General features: G+C 39.8%; 2 protein-coding genes across 3 annotated transcripts in view; both read right to left on the bottom strand.

Moving 5' to 3' along the window:
* Window positions 1-1618: 1618 nt before the first annotated feature.
* LOC124070048 (neurofilament medium polypeptide-like) lies at window positions 1619-2973 on the bottom strand. Its single transcript, XM_046409675.1, has 4 exons — window positions 2813-2973; window positions 2293-2667; window positions 2118-2210; window positions 1619-2005 (listed from the first exon to the last, which is right to left on the bottom strand). The coding sequence occupies exons 1-4, from the start codon at window positions 2831-2833 to the stop codon at window positions 1925-1927; spliced, it is 570 nt and encodes a 189-aa protein (XP_046265631.1). The 5' UTR covers window positions 2834-2973; the 3' UTR covers window positions 1619-1924.
* A 1758-nt stretch (window positions 2974-4731) lies between these two features.
* Window positions 4732-21220, bottom strand: part of LOC124069957 (adenylate cyclase type 1-like) — a 32049-nt gene continuing 15560 nt past the window's right edge. Inside the window, exons 5-20 of one of the 2 annotated variants that reach the window (XM_046409502.1) lie at window positions 16860-16987; window positions 15769-15927; window positions 15254-15395; window positions 13927-14082; window positions 10785-10982; window positions 10572-10669; window positions 10347-10431; window positions 9761-9850; window positions 9179-9438; window positions 8315-8441; window positions 7778-7939; window positions 7544-7690; window positions 7360-7458; window positions 7133-7247; window positions 6904-7028; window positions 4732-6546 (exon numbers count right to left, since the gene is read on the bottom strand). In XM_046409502.1, coding sequence (XP_046265458.1) covers window positions 6130-6546; window positions 6904-7028; window positions 7133-7247; window positions 7360-7458; window positions 7544-7690; window positions 7778-7939; window positions 8315-8441; window positions 9179-9438; window positions 9761-9850; window positions 10347-10431; window positions 10572-10669; window positions 10785-10982; window positions 13927-14082; window positions 15254-15395; window positions 15769-15927; window positions 16860-16987 — 2508 coding nt within the window. In that variant the 3' untranslated portion in view covers window positions 4732-6129. The remainder of the gene's footprint in view (window positions 6547-6903; window positions 7029-7132; window positions 7248-7359; window positions 7459-7543; window positions 7691-7777; window positions 7940-8314; window positions 8442-9178; window positions 9439-9760; window positions 9851-10346; window positions 10432-10571; window positions 10670-10784; window positions 10983-13926; window positions 14083-15253; window positions 15396-15768; window positions 15928-16859; window positions 16988-21220) is intronic. The other variant, XM_046409504.1, reaches the window with a different exon arrangement.

Below are 21220 nucleotides of genomic sequence, written 5' to 3'. Positions count from 1 at the left end.
GTAGACCAACACTTATTTAGTGAAGTAATGCTGACAGATTTTTTGCTTTGACACTTTTTCACACTAAAACCCTATTTGTCCCTCTAGTCTCTTTGGTGAAGGTTCCTCTTATCGGGCAGATAAACAAGAACATTCCCCTTTAGCATATTGCATAACCTGAAGATTATGGATTGCGCTGCTGGAATCACAACATGTTTGTCTGAAGAATGAGGCTAGTAATTGGTTGTTTCTTTGGTGTAGTATTTGTCATAACAATATGTAAGGCAAATGTCACACGCCTCATCTTAGTCCATGTGTGATGTACACACCAACAACACTTGCTGTTTACTTGATATGTGACCCTAAGATTTTCAATTTTTGAGATTTTTTTTTTTTTTAACAGAACTGATGTAACACTACCCACTAACTCAGTGCAATGAGAAACACAAGCGATTAGCATATGGGTTGCATGTACTTGATGGTTGTTAGAGGTATTAATTGGCTTTATTTAAATAGGAGAAAGTTTAGGAATATTTAGGAACAAGTACAGAAATACAGAAAGTACACAGAAAGTAAACCCAACTTGTGCTTCACTTGACGGCTTTTATTTTATGCTTTTTACTTGAGAAGCACGTAGTGTGCTTTTTACTTCACTTCATTTGATTTATTGCAAGCTATTTTGCAGAATAACATTTCATACACAATATAAGGAGTGACAGAATTAAACGAATCATACTGCTGCCTGTAGCCTATTTGTAAGGTCTGAAGTAATATTGCAATGTAGTATTTGTTTTGCTGCTTGGTTTAAAATTGTGTTTTGCTATTTACACGATGCTGTACACAAGAAAGTGTCTGAAATATTCTAATAGCACGAGAGGCTGATATCAAATCAGATAATAAACTCAAAAAACGATTCCTTTGTATGGGTTAGAATACCCAGCAGTATATAAAGAGGACAGAACAGTGTTTTCCTCAGTTAAAATTCTGTACTCACAGGGACCAATACTTTAACTTCTGATATGAAGACTGATTTTTCATATATTTTGTGTATTCTTTCTTTTATTTAAGTAATACTTGGGTATGAACAGTTTCTCATTGGGTATGAACAGTCAGATAAAGAGCTACCTGTCTGAAATCTTTGCTTTTACATGTTTATAGTTATTTTTACATATTTAGTATTTACAAGGTTTAACATATTAGTAATATAGTATTACTCTTTCTCATTTTCATCCTTCCAGTATTACAGTCTTATTTATTTATTTATTTATTTAATTAATTGGAAATCCTGTTCTAAAAAAATCACAATCAAATCAAACTGTCAACCAACAAGCTAAGATTTCAGCTCCCTGTTGCTTTTGTAAAGTTAAACCAGCACCCATTTTGTGTATGTGAGACACTTTGAATATGCGAGTGCTTAAAGAGAGCTTTGGCCTATTGTACACTGACATTCAAACCAAAGACTACCGACTCGACCAAAGGTAAAAGGGTTCAGAGCTGCAGGGGCTGGAGTTTGCATTAATAGGCCTAATAATTAATAATAATTAATAGGCTAAAAGGCAAACAAGAATATTCTGATTAAATAGCTACATGTATTTGTGATGGATTAGAAGGTCAGCAGAGAAGACACAAATGACAAACATTAAAATAAATCAATATAATATAAAAAAGAGCGTATGACAGAAATGTAATGATACTGACAGCACAAATGATCCACCATCCAGTGAATGCCTTATTTTTGTACCTTCTTATATTTTTCTCTTTGTTCACACTGATAATGACAAAAAAGAAGCCGTGACTTGCACATTAGGCCACATATGGACTTTACTCTGCAGGTGGTGCTAACCCTTAACATGGCCTGGGTCGACTTTGTTCTACATTTGGGGTTCATCGTTGAGGTCACAGCCTGACGTGCCCGACATGTTTCACATTTGCCTCATGAAGACTGTTACTCAACCACCAGTTGGTGAGTTGTTGCCTCTTCGATGTTGACCATCAGGTTCACCAGCCACTCAGGAAACGGCTCCTCCTTGGAAATACATTTGAGGAAAACGGGGAAAAAGAGACACATTTTAATCTGTTTTGTGTTTTTTTTTTTTTTTCTTAAAGTTAATACATGTTTGCCTAAAATGAAAACTCACAACCGGAGACTCCTTCCTCTGACTTTTCTTCTTTGTTTTCCTCATCACTGGCGATTTAGCCACTGGGTCTTTTTGCCATTTGATCTTGGAGATCTTAAAACAATAGAGCATCAGCTCCTTTCCCATTTCAGGTGTCAGATATTTACCTGAATGTAAACTGCACCAAAACACTCACCTTTACTCTCAGCTCACCACTACTGGAGCTTTTCTCATTTCCAGACCTTGCCTGTTTAGTTGGTTTAGCTCCATCACTTAAGTGCACTGACTGTGAGCTCTGATCTGACTCTGGGAAATTCTCTCTTTCCCCCTGTTCACTGTTGGTAGATTGCATTCGGGGAAAACTCTTTTGCCTGAGGGAACGGGATGCTCGCCTTGGTCTCAGGACCCTCAGCAGAGCAGAGTCATCTTCATCTTCATCTTCTTCACTCCCATCCTCTGCCCTCACCTCCTTTGTCTCCACAGCTACTTGAATTTGAAAGTCCCCTTTCTCGCTTTCTTCGATTTCATCTTTCTGCTCTGACTCTTCCTGTATGGTCTCCAGATATGGCCTCTGTTGTATCATTTACATTCATGTTATTTTCAACTTACAAAGTAGAATTAACATAAGAGGTGCATTTAATGATGAATTTAAGAATTTTTGAACTCTGACTTGTTTCACAACTGAAAACAGAAGAAAAAAATTCATTAAAACTTACATTTTGCTGCTGAATGTCCATTTTGCTTGTTGACTGTGCAAAGATCCTGCAGTTTCATTAGCTGATTATTCAAATCAGGTGTGGGAGCTTAACTGCAGACAAGTGACAGATGGACCTCACTGACACACAAAGTGAGGAAAGCAATTTGAGCCCAAGCAGCCATAAAATCAAATCAGTGTGTGTAATGAATATCTATGAAATTGTTTTATAGTGAAAAGCATGATAAAACTTTATTTTGAAGAGACAATTTACCAATGTTAGTTTGGTTTACTCCTCAGAAGTTGTCGTATTTTGCCAGTGAAAACAGTATTATATGATTTCTGGCTTTGGAGGGAGAAAATGATTACATTTCTTAATCATTTTAATATGCTTGCTGTGCAGTGAGGGAGCACTGCAAGCTCACAAACATGGATGGAAATATTCAATTGCATCAAAAAATTGGTTTTGCAAATTTTTGTGAGGCTGGAAATGCATTTGACACATTTGTTAGACCTCGTAGATGAGCACACTGTTTGTTTTGTTTGTTTGTTTTAGGTGCCCTGATTTTACATTTTAGCTTATGTTTGTTTACATATTTCTGCTAATAGGTGAATAATGAATGAATATGAACTTGAGTTCACACTGTTTGAAGGAAATTCCTCTGGATATCAACAACTGCAAATAAACTTATCACAACTAACAAAAATAATTTTGTTTTCCAAAAATTATCTCCAAATGACATATTTCTTTCCAGGAGACTCCACTGGACATAACTATAAAATCACAGATCCAGAAAATAAAGTATTATATAAGTCTTAGTTTGCTTTCTTGGATGTTGAAATTTAACCTAATCAAATGTAATCATTAATGAAAGTCACAACCTAATTCATTCATTTTGACCCCATTTAGCCCTGATAGCAAGAGGGGGAGTTTTGTTTGTGAACCATCATTTACCTTAAATTCCCCTCATTGCTTAATGTCAACCTGGAGTCAGGGAACCTGATCATGAACTTTTTTAGCCTTTTTCTTTAAAGTTAAGAACTCCTTCAAGATACAACAACACTGCAATTCATCTAAAACTATCAGTAATTGAATTTTTTATTATCATTATTATTATTTCAAAAGTGAAAATAATTCCAAAACTGTGCTCCACTGAAAATGGTGGAGCAAGCCAAGCGGTTGTTGACTTTACTGTTACACTGAGTGAACCCCAGACAAATTCTACATCAAGCTGGGAAAACATCTTTGGCGCCCACTCAGTGTTTGGGACACAGTAACATTCATCTGGCTGTGGGCTGTGGAAGGACGCTGATTGGCATAATAAATCTGTCAGTGTCTGCCATATTTTGCTGTTTTGAGTGAAAGCTGTTATTTCAAGATCCATAAACTATAGGTGTGAGAAATGAAATTTTATGGAGTGAAACTAACAGGGAAAAACTGCCCATAAAAAGTTATATTTGTTACCCGATGATCCTTTGCTGTGCTGCATGCTGCGCTTGAGGTTTTGGGGGACAAAGTGTAAATATTGTCTTTCAGATGGAAAAGTCACATATGGCCCTTGTCTAAAAAAGATCAACAAAAATATAGCCAAGCATACTCCATACTCATTTAATGTTTTATACACCAATATTGTCTTTATTACAAAATATTCAATAACCCAACTTTACTCTGTACAAGATACAACATAGTTTACAGCTTTTGGCTATTTACAAAAAGTATGATCTGCATATCAAAGTGAATATATCTAAAAAGGCAGATTGCAATCACTGTAAGCTTATTGAATAAGGCAAAAAACATGATGTATTTACACTTTTGCAGATCAAGTGAAAGTTCTATGTCGATAAAGATATAGGCTAGAAAGATATCTGAAGTGCCTCATGTGTCTGAGACTGTGTCTGAGAGATGTGCTAAAGCGCTTTTTTTTTTTTTTTTTTTTTTTTTGAGGAAAACTCAAAATGTAGCTTAAATATATAAGAAGCAGAGTACAGCAATGTACGCCTGAAGGACGACAGGAGGCAGACACACAAGTTTCTGTGGCCTTGAGGAAATGTGTCAATGTTACATGGAGATTTGAAAGAGTTAGCCTAAAGGACTAAGTCGTGCATTTGTAAAAGTCGTGTGCTTATTGTATGTGCTTCTTTAATGCATGTGCTCTCTTCTGTGTGGGTGGATGCCTTCATGGATGTCTACATGTATGTTTGCACCTTACATAATGGAGTACCGCTTCTCTATAGTTTGTGACTGGCCCAGTTTTGGCATTAACTAGTTTCCATTGCTCTTTAGGTCCACGCGCCTTCATTGCCTCGTCAGTGTGAAAGCCACCACAGTCTTTGTGCAGACTTATCACATGCCACATTACATTAAGCTGTTGTGATTCACAGCAGTGTAAGAAGGTATTCGGGGACCTTTATTTTGTCTCTCCGGAGTGAAAATAAAACCACACACTTTTTAAGTCTGCTGATGACATCTGTACGAGTCCCACGTGCCAAATATGTGTAATCTTCTGCAACAGTTTTCTCTTGTGTGCTGAGGCATTGTAAGCAGTAAAAGCAAAGATCTGCAGAAAGCTCAATACTTTGGTTTTCTTTAAAACAGGAGTACCGTTACTATGGCTGTCAACTCTTAAAAAGTCATGCACTATTAACTGTAATTATGAGTCAAAAAAAAAGCCTATTTTGTCTAGTGAGCATCGAGTATAAAAAAAGTGTTTTGTGCTGTTTCGTTACAATTCAGAATTAACCACACATGCATACACACACTCACAAGTACACACATGCATGCTTACATACACTGAAAGAAACAACCAAACAAACAAAACAAAACAAACAAACAAACAAAAAAAAAAAGAACCAAAACACCATTTTACACTGTAAATAATGCAATGTATCCTTGGCATAATAAGAAAGACAGTGCAAAAGCAATAGCATGATGAGTCTTTTTCTGGATATCAATGCACATATCCCTTGTACATGGAACATGTACAACATTTAAAACAAAGATGCACATTATACCTGGATCTGAGGGAACCCAGGAACACCACAAACCTAATCACCTTGTAAGGAGATATTAAAAGAGGATTTGAGATTCCGGGTTTCTTTCTTCTTTCAGTCCATATTTCTTCCAAGAGTGGCAAGCAGTTAAAAATCCCTAAAAGCGAGTATGATTGTCTGTATCACCATGTCTTTTCTCTGGATGTTCATATCCTGAATGAGCATATTCTGGGTTGTGCCAGTAGCTCAGGATTTATAGGAAACACCTGGACAGCCCTGTCTTCGTCAGGACACCATCCAGGGTTTTCTTTCCTGTTTTCTTCAAGTTTAACTTTGTAGTCTTTCACCCTACACTGCTACATCTGCAACAGCTGCCGCAGCCTCGATCTCGATCTCTGTCACGTCCACGTCCTCCTCATCCTCCTCGCCTACTGCAGGCACGCAGGGTGAGGGCAGACATGTGGCTTGGCTGTTGCTGCTGTTCCCGGTGTTCATCTGCATGTTGCTGCCCATGGCAAAACCAGTCAGGCTGGCGGTGGAGGAGACGCTGCCCAGATTGGTTGGGACACTTGTCTTGCCACAGGAGTGGATCCGGCGTGCCAGGCTGGCGGAACGCACCACGGAGGAAGTGGTCACGGTGCCCACGCCCTGAACTTTCCCCTCCAGGAAGTAGGTCAACATCTCACCTTTACCTTTAACACTGACTTTGCCACGGCACACCAGGTCATAGTTACTGTTCAGAAGGCGATAGACTTCTTCAGTCACCTGTATTATGTAAACAGGGGAACATGTAAATCTCTTCACATAAATTAATGTAGGAAAACACTCAGCTCAGTTCTGGGGTTGAACATAGAGATCACAAGCTGCCCATTTCTGTAAAATAGCAATAAATATATAGCAGGAGAGGAGATTGTCAAATGGAAAGCCACATTAAGCCTCTTATTTTTAAGTTAAATTATGCAATATTTTATTCTTGAAAAAGAAGAGGTATTTTGCATGAGAACTTCACTAATAATAATAACAATATTTGTGTTTTTTATTCTTAACTGTATCGTCTTTAAAACTTCCTTCATCATAAAATGATTTTTGGATAAATACTGTAACCTAAGGTGCGTCGGGTACCTGTATCTTTCCCGGTACTCCGGTGCTGTCCATCCTGCTCGCCACATTGACTGTGTTCCCCCAGATGTCATACTGAGGTCGCCGCGCCCCAATCACCCCTGCAACCACTGGACCCACATTTATACCTGCTCAAACATAACACAAATAAAAAACAGTGTTGAACTTTTCATAGTCACATTGTGATTTACTGTGTGGATGCACTGACAATTTAACACAGGGGTCAACTTACCCACTCTCAAGACAAACTCATTGTATGACTGATAGTTGATTTCATCCAAAACATCAAACATCTCAATGGCGTAGTCCGCTATTGTGCTCAGATGGTCGTAAACAGATTTTTTGGCCTAAGAGGGGAAGCACACCGAGCAGTTAATATCTATGCATGAAAGTGCCTTCGTTATAACGTGCTACATCTATGTATACACGTGCAGACAGAGGCATAAAATGACATGTCACCTTGGTACCAATGGTTGGGACGAGGCCGACAGCTGCCATGTACGTACTGCCGATGGTTTTGATTTTCTCTATGTCTTTGTAGCACTCCTTATCCATGAGCTGCGAAACACACATTCAGATAAACACACAAAGCAACACAGGAGAAATCTCTCAGAGGTCTGTAGAGAAAACCTCACAGTCCCACCTCGTCAAAGTCGGCGATGATCTCATTCAGCAGTCTTAGGCACTCCACTCCCATGTTGTTGCCATCCAGCTCGATGTAGAAATCATTAAAGTTTGGGATTGAGGCAAATAGGACCCCAACTTGTGCGTAGGACTGATAGTATAGATCCTGAGGAAAAACGGTATAAAAGTATAAAATACATCTCACTGATGGGTTCTGATGTTCCTCACTTTTGTCTTTTGTCTGTTTATCTACCTGTTTGTCTGTCTGCCTGCCTGACTGTCTATTAGCGAGGCTCACCATGTTCCTGGGGTTCGACATTAGGAAGTGCTGAGCCACGTGTGCGGGCAGAAGATTAAAAAGAATCCTCCTGTTGTCCAGCTTGACTTTCTCCATGCCATCCCTTTCCTCTTCCGCCTGACAGCAAATATACACATACATTTTCACCACAAGGGGTCAGTATAAAACCTTACCGGCCTGTAAACATGGACTGCACGCCTCATGGTTGGATTAGTAAGTCATATGACTAATGCCGCTAGTTAAATGGTTAAATAGCTTAAAATTTTGCCTCAACTCTTCAATCCCCCCCTAAGCACAATAGGCCTTTCTTTACACTCCTGGCACCATACATGACCCAATAGTTCACATATATCAAAGCTGAAATTGTGTCGTTTTTACAGTGTACTTCTATTCAAACTTATGTTATGATAATGAGATTTATCATAACATAACATTCATCCAGAATCCTCTTTCATATGCATGACACACACACACACACACACACTTAATGACCTGCACAGCCCATAGGAAGTCCAAGCGTAGTTTGAGGTCGAGTTGCCTGGAGTGGAGGGCCAGGGCACTGACAAAGAGCAACAGAGACAGGATGGGCTCGTAGCCCCTGATGTGGAAGGACCCCCCACTGTGGAAGAGACCACCATACAAGTCAGCACTAGACTGGACCACACAGAAAACTACACATGAGGGCTGAATGGACCCCCCACAGCGTGGAGAGCAATTATGATTAAAGTTTTCACTAAAGAAATAATGAAAACAATTATTATTTTTTCTTTTTTTGAAAACAAAACATTCAATTAAGGAAAACCCATAAATGAAAGAGCTTAAATGTGCCCAAAATTTTGGACCATAAAATATCACATTATTTACAAAAGCATGACTGTATTTAAACAAAATGAGTTTTTCAAAAGAGATTTTTATCTTAATAAGCTTAACAAATTCAATGTAATCACTTTTTAGGCGCACGTTTCTGATCTGAGCTCCAATGAAATTGGCCCAGCCCCTTGGTACTCAGTTGAAACAGCTAACGCGCTCCCATCATCCAGCCCACATTGTCCTTTCAGGCTTCTGATTTGGAACTAATGAGCACATGTGCCGCATCAAAGGGTGGTAAATGAAAGAGTGTGTGGGCTGCAGACAAGCAAAGACTCGTCCACACACACATCTCAGCACATGTACTGTAAATGTTCTTCTAAACTCCTGGTTATCCGTTCCTTATCTGCATCAAACAAATATTCATTCACAGCCAGTTTTTGCCTCTGGTACTCGAGTGACGCACCATCATAACTTAGATGAGGGGGCTCTCACTTTAAGCTCTAATGGGATGTGTGTGTTGTTTACACGCTGTGCCGTGAACCTCACCCGGTCTTGCGAAAGCCACTGAGCTCCAACACGGTCACATACAGCACCCCCAGAAGGAGCATTAACGCCAACTTTGGCAGCCAGGAGACCCGCAGGAAAAGCGCCAGAGTGAGTGTGCCCACCACACAGGATAGAAAGGCGTAACGGGCACCGTCACAAGGAAGCTCCGCCATGGTGTGGTTGGCGCCGCTGTCTACATCGATGATGACGATGGAGCTGTTGGCGTTGGCACTACCCCACAACCAGGGCATACAGCCCACCTGACAGAGGCGCAGAGAAGAGGTCAGTGGTCGCCTGCTTCAACGGTCTGCCTTGTGCACTTTTCCCAAAACTATAAGCTGTTTTATGTCCCTCACATATAAATTGGACAGAGTCCTATGGTTCAGACTTAATGTGTTTATACCTGTGTGTAATCATTACTTTTTTGTTCGCTAGTTTATTGTGCCATTATATAAAGCACAGATAATGGACAATTTATATAAGCCGTTACAATAAGTAAGTCTAGCATCCAAGCACACTCTTTTCAAACTTGTTTATTTCATGTTTTTGTGGTGACATATTACTGTTGTCTTTCCCACTTACCACACAGGCCTGGGCCACAGCGTAGATTAAGAGCACTATGAGAATACAGAGAGCAGTGCGGATCTGTATGGTCAGGCACCCTGGAAAACACTGAGAGACAAATACTATGAACAGTCAGGTGAAGGAAAGAGTCTGGGGAACATTATATGATAGGATAAATAAAAAAACAAAGAAACATGTTTATATCGTCCATATATAATACAAAATTTGCTGATTCCTGGCAAGATTATAATAAAGTTAGTAGCTGTAAGAACACTACAAGGAAGACAATCTTGAAATCAAAGTGTTGTGTGCACAGAGACTGTAGGCAGCAGGAGGTAAATAAAGTGAATAAAGAACTAAAAGAGACGTGACAAGGGGCATGAACCTGTAAAAGCCACAAAGTAAAATATATGCATCTTTAGTCAGCAAAACAGGTCAGCAAAAAAAAAAAATAATGAAGAAAGTTAAAGTTGCCAGCTCTCTTTAGGCGCCAGATCAAAGAAAATGAGCACTGAGACATCAGTAGTAAAAGACCATGTATGGTTAAAATGTAAATTAGAAAAATAATACCTTTACTAAGGATGAAAAAAACAGCTCTAATTACCTGCACTTTAGTGATATGCAGGTACATGATACAAGCTACTAGGAAACAGATGCAGAAGACGAGAAGGACTAGTACTGCTGTGCCCCTGAGTGGAAAGAGGAGACAGGAAGACGGTGGGTTTAGTTAAAAAGACAAAGACCTACGTAACTGAAAGAGTCAATTAAAGAGATAAATGTCGAGCGAAACAGCAATGGAGAGAAGAAGAACAGAATCTGCTGCACATACTGTGGTATGATGAGGAGATAGACAAGGCCAAACAAGGCAGCTAGGATCAGTGAGAGGACCACTGCGCTGGTGAAGTACTCATCAGGGACCTGGTGGTACTATGCAATGCCAGAGACCAGATAAGAGTGAGTGACAACATCGATTTAGAGGCTCTACCCTCTACATCTCACTGCACAGGTACAGTATGTGTCTGCTGTGTTTGAATTCCCTCACCCTCCTCTCGCGCTCAGAGCACTTATACATGAGTGTGAGGAAATTGAGGTCTGCCGTGTCTGACTCGGTCTGGCGGGCCTCGATCAGCCGGCCGATGTAGCGGTTGACTCGGGTTCTAGGGCTGCTCTGGATCAGATTAGCCTGGTTTGTGTTGGAACGATTCCTCAGCTTCTGCGGAGCCGTCCGCATGGCCCTCCGCTGGTGGGATAAAAAAGAAACCTTCACTGAAAATGTAGAACTTGGAGAACAACAGCGAGATAAATAGTCTGCACTGCAGCGCCCTGTAATAATCCACACTATTGGAATATTATCATATTGGGAACAAGGGTGAATAAGAGTCAACAATAAACACGGGCAGCTGATTATACTTTCAAATTCGGACATCGCCTTCACACTTAACTTCATTACTGAATGCATCCCGCTGTGTTTGAGAGTCTTCAGCAGCCAAAGTGAGCAGCTTTGCAAAACATTGGGCATTGGAGCAAAGCCAGAGATTTAACATGGCAGAGTGGATGTTTGTGTTGGTGTGTGTGTGTGCGTGTGTGTACATGTAAGTGAGCATACTGGATGAATTGTGTAGCTCAGTAGCACAGTAGGGGAACAAAGGGTGAGCAAGAGTTGTTCATGAGTTCAATACAGGACATGAATATGCACAGCTCAGTGACTTCCTTGAATTCTCCTCCTTTTCTTTCTTTTCTTCCTTCCTTCTATACTTCCCTGCTTCTGTCAATTATACCTTAATTCCTGCTTTCTCCATGCTTGTCTTCTTCCTTACCGACATCCCTGCTTCCATATATTTCTTCCTTCATTCCATGCTTCCATTTATTCATTGTTTTTTCTTTCCTTGCCCACTTCCATATGTTCTTAGTTACTTCTTTACACTGTTTTCCCATATATCCTTCCTTGTTTCTTTCACCCTTCACACTTCAACACTTTCCTCTCTTGCTTCCATATATTCTTGTCACTTCCTTTTCCCCATATATTATGCTTCAGTCCCCTCCTTCCTTCTTTGCTTCCATATATTCTTCCTTCTTGCCTTCCTTACCTGGTACTGTATATTCTTCCTTACTCCCTTCTCTCCTTCCCTGCCTCCATGCGTTCTTCCTTTCTTTCCCACCCCATTTTCATCCCTTATTTATCTGCGCCTCGCTCACACTCTTGTTTTGTTATTTATTAGGCAGTAACGCCTCAAGTTCCGTATTTGGCTCAGCATAGCAGGGCACATCATGCAGCCATGTCTGCTGCACCAGAAATCCTATTCATTCATCCCTTGTCCCTCATATACCTCCCCTTCGTGCCTTGAATGCATATGTCACACAATTCAAGTGTGTGTGGTCTGAATGTGAAATCACCATTCAGTAGCAGGTGCATGTATGACTTCACCTGTCACCACTTGTGCCTTTTCCATTTGTCTGTTTTATACTAATCTGCCTTCTATCCACAGCGTCAGGATGTTGCCATTACTGGTAATGTAGACTTGTAGTGTGAGGTCAAAATCTACTCGATGCACTGGATTATAAATGTAGGAAGATGATGCTTAGTCAGACTTTCATACAAAAGGTTTAAAGATCTAGGAGGACATTGTTTGGACATAAATGAATTTCCTGGATGTTTGTCCTGACTTTAACTTTAACTGCTTATAGGGACTATTTTTTGAGGAAAGTGAGTGCTCACATATGACGGTGTGATCACTTGTTTGTCCTCAAAATGAGAAAAGAAACGCACACACACACACACACAATCAGACACCTGAAAATCTGGATTAAAACAGCTGGTGAAAAAATTGTACAGCTGCCAGGCCACAGGATTTCTCTTCAGGCACACCAGGTCAAATAAGCTCTTTGACATTTGGTCAGATTGCCAGTGTCACTGACAGTATATGCAAGGGGAAATGGTATGCTGGTGTCTGGCAGGAACAATACGCCGAGGTCATTGTAACTGACAGGATCACCACCTACCATCACTCCCTATCTTCTGTATACATCCTCTGAAAGCCACATATTCGTTCACTGACTGAGATGAACAGTTGCAACATCAAGTTTGTTAAGCCTTTTGAATAACTTGAAATCCTTAAGTACTTTTTCGCAAACTGTAGTTTGTTTCTCTGTTTCTCCTGCTTGATAAACACTCATCATTGTCACCAACAGCGTCAACTGTCAAAGTCTATGATTCAGAGTAAGGCTATAACTAATGAATGAGTCATTTGATGTATAAAATGTTCAGAAAATAGTGGCATTCACAATTTCCAAAAGCCCAGTGTATTTGTTAGGCCAACCTACAGACCAAAGCTCAAATATACGCAGTCAACTTTGACATAAAACAAGAAAAAGGCTCACAAGGGACGCAACCAATCACTACTTGGCATGTTTTTTAAAGAATAACCTTAACCTTGATTTTCATAACATTTGAGAGTGAATTTTCAACTGATCGATTAAATGTTTCATCTCTAATTCAGAATTTACAAGAAATGTTACTAGATGAGATCTTGAGCATCTTAGAACAGCACTGTTGGACTTTAAACAACATCACTGCAGTGGTGCATTTTGCAACGTTCAGTGAGGTGACAAATAACGTTAGTGTAACAGCTATGGATACAGAAGCATATTTTGCACATGCTAATATGTACTGTATGTCCAAGAGTTCACGTTAAGAAAAAACCCTGTACAAATTATGTTTTGGATCAGCCAAGTCCTTATGTTAAGCACACTGAAATGATGCCGTGTGACCTGAAGAATCTTCTTATTTTTCTTTTTTTTTTTACATTTCTTTTACTACACACCCAGGAATATAAATGAAATATTTAATGTAAAAAAAGAAGAGGTTTAAATGCTTCTTAATGGCTGTACAATTACACAGAAAACATTTGCCTTAAAATTATTGTTGCTGAAGTGGTGTTAACTTATACAGTAATGGTTAAATAATGTCACGAATAAAGACAATAAAGATTTACGTTATGTTCCAAATGAAGGGATCGGGCAACATTTAGGGATATTTAGAAGTCCAGGTAATTCAAACAAGAGTTTACTAAACATTTTTCACTATTGTAGAAAACTCTATACATTCAGATCTTTTTGTCTCTATTTAAGGAAATCACAGCACGAACAGACACAGAAACGTCAATACAGACACTGAGAGTTTATACCTTATCACCGTCCTCGCAGTTCATGACATTGGAGAAGGGAATCTCAGCCTTGAACATCTTCCTGCAGTGCATAAGCTGCACTAGTAAGTAGCACACAGTTTTGAACTTCATCTTTTTGGCGGGCTTTATATCCGAAAGAATCAATCCTGGGAATATCTGTCACCAGATAAGAAACGGGAACAAGGATTTAGTCATGATACCCCACACAGTAATATATATTATGTAAGGGTCTAGAAATCATGCACATGCACAGGCTCGGGAATTTAACTAAAAAGTGGTTATAATAGGGTCAATCCCTTAGGTGATTTTAATAGTTTTAGGACTTTGCTGCCCTCATTTTTCTTTCGTCGAGCTATTTTTAGAGAGAGTGATGAAGATTAAGCATAAAGAGTTTGAGGAAATGTCTGAGTGTCTTTTGTAATAAAAAAAACATACATGAATAGCAGCCTATACAAGACAGTTTAGTCAGGGCACATCTTTCTCTGAGCCATGTCTTTGATGAACCCAACCATCAGCTCTATTAAGAGGATTAGCAAGGACTCCCGCATATCAAAGAAAAATACACGCAACTGGGATGTCACAGGTTCACATAAGGACCCATGTAACCTATGTGCAAGCCTTATCTTGCATAACATGAAACCTGCTGCAAGAAATAACGAGGAAAGGACATTTACAAGGGAGGAGAGGAGAGGAGAGGAGAGGAGAGGAGAGGAGAGGAGAGGAGAGGAGAGGAGAGGTCTGATGGAGTAAAACTGAGACAAGACTGAAATTCCCTCTCCAGCTGCTTGTGGCACATCTGCTGGAGATGTGCGTGTTAATGTGTGTGCACTGAAACACACACACACACATCTCTGTAAATTTGTCAGACTGTGCAGATTTCAGATGATAGATGCCACTGGCTGTTTTGTTATTCTTTTTAGCAACAGTCCAATCCATTACAGGCTGGAAGTGAAATCAGCTCAGCTACAAATGTGTGAGATCTCCATCATATGATGCTTTAGTCAACACTATATCTCCCTTTGAAGGATGGTTTTATTATCTTGGAACAGAAGTAAAGACTGGTCAAGATAAGCCTACTTGTGCAACCTAGCCTACTCTGACTTAACATGTGCACTAGTTCAGATTAATATGGATTAGCATGCATCCTGCAGAAGCTTTGCTAATGTGTTCATTACAGTGTAAAAGGTTCAGCTAAGGCCAGTGTCTGATAGGAAGTGTAATCTGAAGATACAACTGATGCTATCGTCTCAACTTTCCTCGGTTTTCAGTTTTCATTAGAAACATGCAGTGCGTTGCATACACATTCCCCAGCACGGAAATGCGATACCTTCCGTCGGTGAGATGGCACTATAAAGAAGGTTTCAATTTTATGTTTTTGGAGGAAGGCGTTCCTTTCATGTCCATTTCCAGGCTCCACCTCATAATCTCCATTTAGGCACTCCAGCGTAGATCTGGTAATGTGGACTTTACTGTGGAACATAAGACAAGATACACAAGTTGTCTCACAGCCGCTGCAGCTGCAGCAATTAGGTGCACTTGGCACAAACAGCTGACAGCAGGTCATGTGCAGAAGAGTGTTATAGGAGACTGTTAAAATCCGGTCTGACATCCTACTCCTGCAGGCATTTTGCAAAAATGAAGAGATGACAACACTTACTTTACCAAAATGCTGCAAAATTTTCTAATTTTGCTTACAAAAAAGTGCTTTAAATTCTTTAAATAAGGTTTCAAGGGTCAATTCTAGATCACACAATCAGGCAAGATATTCTTCCAAAGCAACAAACAGTAAAATAAAACTGGCGTCCATGAGGCTGGTGAGCATGTAAAATGTCCGGTACTGACCCAGGTAGCCCACCAGCCTCCATCACATTGGCCAGGGTCACATCATTGGACCACACATCATACTGCCATTTCCTGAGGCCCAGGACTCCACACAGCACCCGACCTGTATGCAAGCCCACACGCATGTTTAGGTTGACTTCTGTGGCCTCTGCTACTGACCTGCAGGGACAGAACACATGGAGAGTCGGAGTGAGGTCGAAAGATCAAATCTATATCTCTCTCTATACTTATGAGAGCCTAGAAAGGCAGCACAGAGGAGGATACACAAAATAAAACACAACATAATATTAACAACTCATTACAGTGTGCATTACCGTACACGAGCACTGCACTGTTATTTGATGAGACTTGTTAAATAAATATATCTGACAACAAATCGTGGGAACGCTGTCTTACATAAGCTGAAATTTGTACATACAATACTGAAAAGTTCTCAAGCAGCCTGCAATCCGACCTTATGTGTTTTACAGGTGATCCATCACAGGTAAGATCGCTATTTTTACCACTTATGTTTATGCACAAATCTTAAAGAAACTAACATAATGCCATAATATCAGAATATTTATTCTTAAAAGCAATCTTTATGAAGAACAATCCTATAATCCTAAATTCAGAAAAATCTAAAATCTGTCACTGCAAGCTTTCCTTGTAAATGATGTATGACTATGTATGAGTCTGTCAAGAACAAACATTGTTCAAAAACGCTCTACTTTGCTCTAACATACCAAAATAGACCAAAAAACAAACAGACTGCTAAGATGAGCATTGCTATTTAATCAGTGTTTAATCAGGAAAAAGTCTAATCTTAATTAACAGGCTTCCAGTCAAGTCATAAAAGATTTAATCTTGTGCTGCATCTCAGTCCCCTCCTCCCGTTTCCAAACTTTGCAGAGAAAATAATCTCAAAAAAATAGCTTATTTTCTTCTCTCAGCCAACTGTGGTTCTGCTCATTCCCATGTGCGCTGTTAGAATCCACTCACAGCACACATGGCTAATCAGGCTTCAGCCTCTCAACACAGACTTGGTTAAACTTCGTTGTACATGATGTAACACTGCAAAATAAGAGGCTCAAACAAATATGAACACTCACGTTATGGTGTCAATCATGTCCAGACCCATCTCCACACAGCAGTGGGCGTGGTCAGTCTTGGGTTGGGTCAGTCCGGACACACAGTAGTAACAATCCCCCAGGATCTTAATCCTGCGACAGTGATTCTCCTGTCAGTTAAAAAAAGAAAGAGATCTTGATTCCAGTAGATCACTTTGACCCCTAAATTTCATCCAAAATAAGTAGTAATATGGCATCTATGGCCATTCATAGGATCAAAATGAACTTTTAAGAACCTTTCAAAATTGTGACACTTAATTATATTTTATTCATTACCCTGACGAAGATCCATAAGTGTAATTTGTAAGTATTGCCTCAAAATATCCACTGCTACAAGTTCTGAGCTCGACTGAGTTTATGGTGCAGGAGATAGATATAGATAGATATGCAACTAGATATTTTGTAATGATAGCCATATCAGGTGACAAAGTGGACAGGTAGTCATAACCATATACACTATACAGACATACGTAAATACATTCATATGGAGTTGGTCCCTCCTTTGCAGCTGTAATAGCTTCCACCCTTCTGTGAAGGCCTTTCACAACCCTTCAGAGTGTTTCTGTGGCAATTTTTTGCACATTCATGCAGTAGAGTATTTGTGAGTTGAGGCACTGATGTTGGATGAAAAAGCCTGGCTCACAATCTCCGTTCCAGTTCATCTTAAAGGTGTTTGATGGGGTTGAGGTCAGGGCTCTGTGCGAGCCACACCAAACTCATCCAACCATGTCTTCATGGACTTTGCTTTGTGCACTGGGGCACAGTCATGCTGGAATTGAAAAGGGCATTCCTCAAACTGCCGCCACAAAGTTGGAAGCATAGCATTGTCTAAAATGTCTTGGTATGCTGAAGAATTAAGATATCCCTTCACTGGAAATAAGGGACCCAGTCCAACTCCTGAAAAACAGCCCCGTCCCAATACTTTTGTCTATATAGTGTAGTTAAAATATCAAGTCAGGGACTTCATTCATTACAATGGCCTCCACAATTATTTTCCAGTGCACGTCTGTTATCAAATATGGATTCTCCCTAAGTTGACTCCTCTTACATTTACTGACATCACAAGTGCTGTGTTTTATTTATTATAAGACTATATGTCATTTTCTAGCTGCATAAAACATGTTTCTGTGTGAGCATCAGTGCAAAGGAAAGGAGAGGAGGATGGAGTTAAAGAAGATAGAGATAGAGAGCAGGTGGAACCAGGACAGAAAGACCACAGCATGAAGTCAAGACTGTTGTAGTAGCAACACCAAAACCGTTCATTGAGAAGAAAACAAAAAACAAATAAAAAATTCATTCACAAAAGAATTTTACATGTATGGGAGCTTCTGGAAACAGCTAGCTTAGCATTGTTGCCTTTACGTTGGGCAGTGCTCAAGACTGTTTCTTTGCCCGGAGCGTCAACTTGAACTTCCTGCAAGTTGCCTGACTCAAAGTGATGACAAGACTCCAGGAAGTCTTTACTTCTTGCTAATAAATATTCCAGCACATAAAGCCTTGCAAAACCCCAACCCCCAAACTTCCCATTTTATCTTACCAGAGACTCCAAAGACAAACATTGTCAAATAAACTATCAAGCAAAATCAGAGTGACAGAAGCTGCCGATACACTAAATAAGATAATAAAATAAGTTGGAATACAGCACATATGATGGTGCTGTGAGTCTCCACAGCACAGGACTGATATTTGTATCACACGCTAATTAACCCATGCAACCTCTTTGAGACATTGAACTTACACCAACACCGAAATGGTTCCCATAATGCAACACTAAATCAACAGATCGGTCTCACTTTCAGGAATAAGGTGAGTCACTCTCTCACTCTTTAGGGACAATAAGCGGTGGCATGAAAAGGCGCCTTATAAATATATAATCCATTATTAGAGGACATGAGCAACAGATGTTCATTTTACCGGGTAGACCAGGTTTTACTGTGGGCGCCTTCATGTAACCCTTTATTGTTTCCATGGAGGTAATGGGATCACTGGCCATGCGTGTGAAGAGCCCGAAGACTCATAATTATGCACAATGGTGGGCACAAGACAAAACGGGTGCTCTATTTTTAACATGCGATCCATGTGAATTTCAGAATTTCAGTGAGAAATAGCTCGGCCTTGTTAGCAGAAACTGCTTGTCCCGTGGAGTTTGAAAGACCACAGAAAGCTGTTGCCATGCTTTCTGGGTTCTCAGTGGCATGCAGGCACACATACTGTTCACGTAAAAAAGATATTGTTGGACACAATGGCACAAAATAAAAAGCACTCAACAGCAGCATGTTGGAGACTGCTGGGCAGCTCTCTGTAGTTTTGCCGACTGTTTTTGCGTTTTCTGTTCATATACTGTCCTGAATGTTGAACTCAAAGTGGAAATAATAACTACTCATCTCAAAGGAGGATTCAAATGACATTCACACATTAATATCATCATTTTCACACCACGTTACTCATGCAAAACTATATATATTTATGCAATATATGTCTTTGTTTCATATTTATTTTGTAGGAAATTGCACTACACAGACATTTATGCATGCTGATATCTTGTTGTATAATGCGTTCCCAACTAAATAGTGGTAAATATATTATTATTTGCATGCAGTTCATTATTGTGCCTTTATCTCGTTCTTATTGAGCTCTCTGGTTTGTTACTTGCTTTAATTCTGTAGTTCTTTCCTGGGTTTCTTAATTTATCTATTCTCGAAATACAAAATGTAAAAGTATGGTCAATGGAGTGAGCTCAGTGCTAAAATTAACAACAAAATATCTTAGCTGTCATTGATTCTTTTTGAATTTTGCTTCTTCAAGAGTTACTTCCCCCCCCACGTCATACTTAAGTTGAGGCTCTTTTTGCTGTTCACTCTATAAAAAATAAAATCTGATATCCTGTGAACTGGATCTTAACTCATTCTTTGTCTTGACACTTAAACGTTAACCTTTCCAGGTCTTTCACATCTTCTTTGGATAATAAAAACCTTTTGTTATTATTATTATTGTTGTTGTTATAACAGAGCCAATAAAGTCTTTTTGGGGTAACTCAGGTCATAGTGGAGCAGTAGCAGATGGCTCTATAGCGAGCCATGGCTGAAGCTACAGGAACCAGGGAAAGCCCTGGTGCTTACAAAGTCTCCTACTCTGTACTTTTCCTGTGCTAATCTGCAGTGTGAGGGCTTAGGAGGTGATTCAGTCACAAGCTGGATTACCACTGTCATGTGACTGAGGCATTGTGGGCAATCTAGGTGGTCATCAGCGCAGACGAAAGATACAGTGAGTTTTGTGTTTTAGAAGCAGGTGGAGCTCAGACCTATTCACAGCATATTTAAGATGACTTTTCCTATATGTTGTGTTGTCGGTGAAGCCACTATATACTGAGAGCAGACACCTTGCATACAGTATACTCATGTGCTGCTACTATGCAGAGGTGCAAATTAGCAAACACTTGAGAATGCACACACAAAGAGATGGAGACGAAAGGGGACACACAGACAGGAGAGGGGAACATTCGGTAAACGATTATAAAGGAAAAGATGAGCCAGCTGAGAGCAGCGGCAGTTCATTTCCTACAAGTCCCCAAAGGAGAGAGCAGCACACGCTGTGCTTTGTCTTTCATACAAAGACAAAGATCAGTCCTGTGTACACATTATTGATGAGACCAGAGATTAGGGTTTCCACTGCTGTACCTCGGGGGGTTGAGAAGACACAAGGTTACAGAAGGTGGATTTGCTGCTGTCCCTCTCCAGTTGTTTGTCCGTGTGGATTTATAGCAATTATTAACACTTTTCTATCTTCTATCTTAAGCTTAGTCTGTTGAATTATTTCATGCCATGTCATTTCATCAATGCATCCAGACAGTAGGTCGTTGCAGTTTTTAAGAATGCTGCAGATGTTCTATCATTTCCCTTCGTTCACTTATTCGTGTTTTTGACTTGAATTCATATACAATCATTTATGCACAACAACAAATGAACAACATATCAACACTTCCTCCTCCCACCACAACCTGGTGGGTTGGAGCGAGCGGGTGTTTGAGATCTGCGAAGTAAACCAATGTAGATATATTTAACAGATATGACGGATATGACAAATAACAAATGTTCAGTGTTCCAAGATGGCACTCCATACAAGGAGCATTGTTTTCTTGGAATAAATTAGCCAACAGTATATATGTGAGAAATACTGCAAACACTCACATCGTGATCAGTGCTGAATAGATGGGTCGCAAAAGATATGACAATGTATCATTAAGCAAAATTAAAGTTAATAATAAACAGTAAACAGAATCTGTGCTGCTTAGAAATATAAATAATATCTCTGTCTGTGGGGCTAAACTGAGAAATGTGTAAATA

Source organism: Scatophagus argus, chromosome 13, assembly GCF_020382885.2.
Source record: "Scatophagus argus isolate fScaArg1 chromosome 13, fScaArg1.pri, whole genome shotgun sequence".
Lineage (NCBI taxonomy): Eukaryota > Metazoa > Chordata > Actinopteri > Scatophagidae > Scatophagus > Scatophagus argus.
The sequence above is the reverse complement of the archived record's forward strand: the minus strand, read 5'-3'. Positions and strand labels throughout refer to the sequence as shown.